The sequence below is a fragment of the Apium graveolens genome, chromosome 9, assembly GCF_009905375.1.
Source record: "Apium graveolens cultivar Ventura chromosome 9, ASM990537v1, whole genome shotgun sequence".
Lineage (NCBI taxonomy): Eukaryota > Viridiplantae > Streptophyta > Magnoliopsida > Apiales > Apiaceae > Apium > Apium graveolens.
The window spans coordinates 159,535,864-159,542,617 of NC_133655.1; the positions used below are offsets into that span (position 1 = coordinate 159,535,864).

The 6,754-nt window shown below is 35.3% G+C and overlaps 1 protein-coding gene and 1 non-coding gene across 2 annotated transcripts; both read left to right on the forward strand.

The window, feature by feature from the left end:
* The first annotated feature begins 704 nt into the window (after positions 1-704).
* Positions 705-811, forward strand: LOC141688409 (small nucleolar RNA R71). The gene has a single exon (XR_012561853.1). It is a non-coding gene; the product is annotated as a small nucleolar RNA R71 (small nucleolar RNA).
* Positions 812-3,519: 2,708 nt separating this feature from the next.
* On the forward strand, positions 3,520-6,266 carry LOC141687009 (uncharacterized). The gene is made up of 2 exons (XM_074492142.1): positions 3,520-3,873; positions 5,119-6,266. Exons 1-2 carry the CDS (start codon positions 3,650-3,652, stop codon positions 5,762-5,764), a joined length of 870 nt encoding a protein of 289 aa, XP_074348243.1. The 5' UTR covers positions 3,520-3,649; the 3' UTR covers positions 5,765-6,266.
* The last annotated feature ends 488 nt before the right edge of the window (positions 6,267-6,754 follow it).

The following is a 6,754-nucleotide window of genomic DNA, read 5'->3' on the forward strand; positions in this document are numbered from 1 at the left end:
CTGGTGGTCGATTCAATAAGGCATTAGCAATTTGCCCTATTTTGTTCTCCAGAGTCTTGATAGAAACAACCTGGCTTTGACATATAAGAGCCTGGTTTTTGCACATAAGCCGCAACTTCTCCAATTCAGATTTTTCATTTGAAGATAGACATGCACCAGGAGTTTGTTGTTTTGGTGTAATTTGTTACTGAAAACCAGGAGGGTTGAATAGCTTATTTCCAAACTGCTGGAACGGCTGTTGCATCACATTCTGATTGTTGCTCCAGCTGAAGTTAGGATGATTCCAGTTGTTAGGATGATAAGTGTCTGGAACTGGTTGTTGCGATCTCTGAAAGTTGCTCACAAACTGAGCTGAGTCACTAGATATAGCGCATTGCTCTGTCACATGCGGACCTGCACACAGCTCACAAACACTAATTATCTGCTTAACACCATAGTTAACCAGAGAATCAATCTTTATAGACAACGCCTTTAGTTGAGCAGTGATAGTCGTAGCTGTATTCACTTCAAGAACTCCTGCTACCTTGCCCTGTGGACATCTCTGGGTTGGATACTGATATTCATTAGCAGCCATCAGTTCAATTAGATCATAAGCTTTCTCATAGCTCTTTGCCCATAATGCTCCGCCTGATGCTGCATCGAGCATGGGTCTGGACTGTGCTCCCAACCCATTGTAAAAACAATTGATGATCATCCAATCAGGCATTCCATGATGAGGACACTTCCTAAGCATCTCTTTGTAGCGCTCCCAAGCTTCACACAAAGATTCTCCCATTTGCTGCGCAAATTGAGTAATAGCGTTTCTGAATGCAGCTGTCTTTGCCATAGGGAAGAATTTAGTGAGAAACTTTTGAGCAAGATCTTCCCAAGTAGCAATCGAACCAGTTGGTAGAGAGTGTAACAAGCTCTTAGCCTTGTCCCTCAGAGAGAATGGGAAAAGTCTCAGCTTAATAGCATCTTCAGAAATACCATTGAACCTGAAGGTGTCGCAGATCTCTATGAAATCCCTAATGTGCGTATTGGGATCTTCCGTTGGAGAACCCCCAAACTGGACTGAATTTTGTACCCATTGAATTATGCCAGGCTTGATCTCAAAGGTATTAGCTGTGATAGCTGATTAGCTGGCCTGACAATGCTAGATTGAATGTCATTGATTTTGGGTTGAGAAAAATCCATCAAGGTTCTCGTTCGTGCTGCTGGATCTCCCATTGTAATGAGTACTTGAAACACAACAAGTAAACCTTGAAAGTAAAAAAAAAATCCGAGTCAGTGAACTTTAACGACCACTGATGACAAGCACATAAACTAAAAATTAACACCGAGACCCCGGCAGCGGCGCCAAAAACTTGTTAGGGCGAAAACACGCGCTAAAATACACGAAAGTATACGCGATCACAAGTAATATAGAATATCTTCTAGTTCATTCCCACAGAGACTCTATTAAGTTAAATTCAGAATGTGCACCTATGCATCAATGTATGATTATCCTTCACTGCTAAGACAATTATCAAATAAGGGTTTTGATTAACTAAGATATTAACTAACATGCAATTAGCTACGAGAATAAAATATTGAATAAATTATATAAGACAAACATGAGATTCTAACTTCATTAAATACTTCATTCAAAGTTTATGTCTTTAACCCTAGCATGTGATGGTGATGACACTAATCAGATAACACGAAACTGATAAACACCAACTTTCCTTGTACGAATACCATACTACCAAGCATCCACAAAAGAGATAGAAGTTGAATAGACACCAATTATTCTTAGTTCTTATATGTCTATAAGAATTGAAAACATAACGGTTTAATGCGCAAGTTATCTATCGTGATTATATAGGGCAAGTAAGATGGTTAAAATTACCTACGAATCATGCATAACAAATACATGAACCTATGCTAGCATGGAAAGTTCTTAATCTCAAGATTCACTGTCGCTTCAAAAGAGATTAACAAACCATCTTATATGTTAGTTACGCACATAAGACGAATAAGCACAACCAATACTAGGATATCATACAATCACCACACACCAAGATATCAAAATAATTAATTATTGAAATCCATAAGTAAATCCGCTAGAATCCCATGACAACGATTAGTTCATAATCGAACTCATCGTCACCATGGGTTCCAATGAAAGCAGGGTATAAACAAGGTCTTAATAACTGAATAATAATGAAAGTACGAATAAACGAGATCTAGGTTCAACAAGAACGAAAACGAGCATCCAAAGTTACAACTAATTCAAAGAATCACAAGTTGAAAACAAGATCTTCTTTTTCAGAGTTGTTTTGTGCTTCTAGGTCTTCTCCTTGGTCTCCCAATCTTCCCGGATGATGAAAACCCTTTTTTAAGTATATATAAGCCCATATTGGACCTGGACCCTTAAAATCGTCAAATTCCACTCAAAAAAGGCTTTTCCAGCGAAATCAGCGAAGTAAGCCGCGCATCAGCACGCGGCCGCGTGCGGGTCGGAGGCGGCCGCGTGTCAGCAGGCGGTCGCGTGCACTTCTGACGCGGCCGCGTGCACCCTTTCTTAAAAATTCTGATGAATCTTATTTTGCCCATAACTTGAGTTCTACTCGTCAGAATTAGGCGATTCAACTGTCCACGCGAAACTAACGAGATTCTCTACAACTTGACAATGGCCTTGGCTTCCAAATCTGATCACTTTTCATCATATTTCCTTTAAAAGCTCCTTTCTTCATTTAATTGATATCTGAAATGCAATAACACAAAAACACATCAAAATACCAACAATTTGAGTCCAAAACACCAATTTAAACTTGTAATGAAGCGTTCCAAGTGGATATAAAATCCACTTATCATATACATATATATGCACATTGTATACAGGATTATAGAGTTAAGTTATATGGAGATTCTGTATGTAAAATATAACATAAAAATATTATAAAATATATTATTTTGCGATCATTCTCTACAAAGATCGTTATTTTATCTTGAATAACATATATGTATTGCATGTTGAACATTACAAAATATTTTATTATACATAATATATTTAGTTTATAAGATATATGTTCAACTTGCAGAACATGCACATTGAAGTTATTACATTTAAACGATTTTCAACCATTTTAATGAATTAATAAAATTCGTAAAATATACATCACAAAATAATATATTTGATAATATTTTAATTATAAAACATACGATCTCGAATGTCTCAAATGAAATAGTGATATTCATATAATTTTCCTCCAAAATCATATCTTATTTTTAAAAAATTTATCAACCATAACCATGTAAGCATTTAATAATATTTTAGGTTCCAATTTAGGATATCTAGCATTTTCGATAGGCAATAAGGAGACACCATCTGTTAATTTTGCGCACAAATGAACAAGAAGTGGGCTTAGCAGAAAAGGAAGAAAGAAAACTAATCCTATCTCTTAAATAATTAAATAAATCAAATTTACTTATCCATCCTCCCGTATTAATGAGCCTTTTTATACAGATATCGATGGCTTTCATACAGCTATATAAAAAGCCACTTCTCTTACCCTCATGTTCAATACATTAACAAACATTAACGGCTTAAACACTTACAAGCTCTTCAAGAAAAACCATTAAACGCAGCCTATATTTTCTTCCTTACATAATATACACATTGAAAATGGAATCTCAATATGATCTGGGAATACTAGGATGGTTGGTTTTTACCGTACTTGTAGGTGGGTTTGCTACCATATATGGATATTTCAAGCAGGCCAATCAAAGATATTGGTCTTCTTCTTCTTGTTTTTCTTTAGGTGAAATAGCTTTCACAATTTGTTCCCTTGTCAAATTTCTTCTTCTTCATGTTCATTCTGCTTCATGTTGCTCTCACGGTGTTAACAGGTACCACCAATCTTTTCATTGATTTTTACTGTTTATTTTAACTTCAAGTTTGTTCCAATTTTTCTTTATTCAACACTCACCTGCACATTTTATCTTCTTCTACACCAAGTGATCACTGGTTTATAAATTTATATCAACTTGAAAGTATTTCATGGGGTTTCATTATTTATGACTTTATTCTGGGAACCCAAATTGACACTATTTTCTTTGAATGACCTGGAATTGAAAACAGAAATCTATTAATTTTACTTTCTCAGTTGAAGATCTGATATTTATTTTATTATATATATAGATCAAAAGGTTGGTGTTTTTAGATATAAGTGATGTGGGCATAAACATGTTATAATAAAATGATTCCAGTGAAAATTAATTTTTTATAATTGTGTCCAGACAATTTCTGCTTACATTTTTGCCGAACATGGCTTTAGACAGGGCGTCAAAATAGACATATTTGCATCAAAGTAGACATGATTACATCTTTTTTTTAAATGACAGGGTAAGCTAGTAACTGTAAGTAGTAAATTACCATAGCCTTGGATTAGTCCTCTAACATATTCGAAAACTGTAGCTCTAAATAAATCTAATATAATTCGGTTTTTCTATTACGTGACAAAGGACACGTAATAAGCACTTTAGTTGGCCTTCTAGTCATTCATTCTTACAGTATATCTCGGGGAGGGCTGGCCGGCCGGCCGTAGGGTCCTGAGAAACCGTTTTTTAAGATCTCCGGCTTTTCAGATATTCGTACAGCTCTTGTGACCGTTTCGAGATATTTATTTTGAACCAAGTTGCTACTCTGAGTCATAGCTGTTGTCACCTTAACAAAGTCATAATGATTTAATTATATGAACCGCAAACATTTTCTTTTAAGTCTTTTCATAACATTTTAATAGTTTTATGTACAATTGACAATTTTGAGATAGATGTTGAAATAATTCATAATCTCAATTATTCACACTGACCAATTAAAATAGATCTGCAGGCTAAATGATGCTGTTCATTTTTAGACAAAGTGACAAGTGAAAAGCATATAATAAGCACACGAGAATTATAAATTTGTCAGATTGTCAACTGGTTAACTAATATGGTGGTTTTAGGATAAGTATAACTGACGGGGGTTACTTAAAATAATTCCTGCTTTAATTATATATTCAACAATGTATTTAGTCCTACATTAATTCTTTTTTCCTAACAATGCCTGATATTAGTTTAATTGTTATTAATCCTTGAATTTTTTTTCCTCAGTAACTGTATAGATTTCCAGTTCTCTTCTTGGGAGGAAAGAATTATCTCGGCTAAGAAACGTGAGCGAAAAGTCGGATTCTTTTTGAAGAACATTGGTTCCGGAAAATGTACCTTGGCTGTCATCGGAAAACAAAGCATTGTAGGCCAAATGTCTTACGATGTTTATGGATCCTTTGCTAGAAAATATGCTTCTCATCTATCTCCTCGACAATCCCTCAAGTGGAGTACAAAGAGGGAAGTTGTGGATTGGTTATCCTCCTTGATAACACTACCTAACACACAAGTTGTGCAAGAAGTTCAGTATGCAAAGGAAGGCAACAGTTTCTTTAAAGTCTTAATAGGCGAGTTCAAAGATAGCTTAAATGTACCAGCAATGTATTTACAACAGTACAACAGTATCGGAAATGGTTGGATGAGACTTAGGAATGGAGAAAATGAATGGGAAGTAGAAGTAGACGGTCGAGTCATCAAGAGCGGGTGGAATAAATTTGTCAAGGATCATAAGCTTTGTGAAGGTGATTTTCTTGTATTTAATGCTCTGGGGGAGATGTTTTTCAATGTGGCTATTTTTGGACAAAATGGTCGGATTAAAGAATATCCATGGTTTCATGCTTTTAACCCTGACGGTAGAGTAGTGTACGTGTGATTCTGTAAATATGGTAGACAGGTTTCTTAAATAAACGAGGGATTGAGCCACATAATCTGGAGAGGTAATTCATGCCTTATGCAAATAATTTTAACTAGTTGGTCAAGTAATTGCCGCTACATTCCAAATCAATGTATAGAGATTTCGAAATGGAGTAGCTGCTGCTGCTGCAGCATATTTGAGCAGAAGCAATACCTCTGGTCCAGTACTAGTTCAGGTGGTTGATGCTGCTGTCTTCCATTTAATTAACTGAGATCAGCGCATATCGTTGTTCGCCATATGCATCGTCTCCAAACCAAGACTAGTTAGAGGTGTTTATGCCAGAAGTACATGTTGCCCAGTGTAAAATTCTAAAATTCCGAGGTTTTTCAGGAATATTTGCTTCCTGTATATAGTCATTCGTCTGGGTAGAAATGGTAGGAGGGATAGTAGAAAGTTCACCATGTAAGTTCACTGATTTTTGTACCTCTGGTTCAATACTCAGTATTAATGTTTTACTTGATACTTTGTTTACTTTTCTATAACAGTTGACAAAAGCTCAATGCTTAATAAAATCACTAACCCCTCGATTGTTGTGAATCTAAAGAACTGCTCCTTGCTCATTCCGTTCAGTTAAATTCTAACATTTGGTTTGGACATGGGGCTAAGAAAAATTATAATTTTATGAAAAAAAATAGAAGAAATGGATAAAATGATAGGACCGATCAATATTTAAATTATATCCTATATATAATTGGAGTAGGGGAGTTTTGGTGGTTGGTTTAGTCGTTGTGGGTAGATTAATAATTTACATCTAAAAGAAATAAGAAAAATCAACGTTAGGGGAGGGTGATGTGCCAAAGTGCACGGGATTATATTGTAGGTAATATTAAATATATGATAAAAGAACGTAATTTACTACTAAAGCAGTCACTCTATTTGTATCATAAAAAAATGATGATTGTCTTGTCTATTGACATGGTTTGCTGGTATTAATGTCGTAATCGTTTT

Coding starts and splice junctions, on each gene's coding strand:
- LOC141687009 (XM_074492142.1), top strand. CDS start 3,650: ATGGAATCTCAATATGATCTGGGAATACTAGGATGGTTGGTTTTTACC. Junction 3,874..5,118: donor TGCTCTCACGGTGTTAACAG/GTACCACCAATC, acceptor TTTTTTCCTCAG/TAACTGTATAGATTTCCAGT.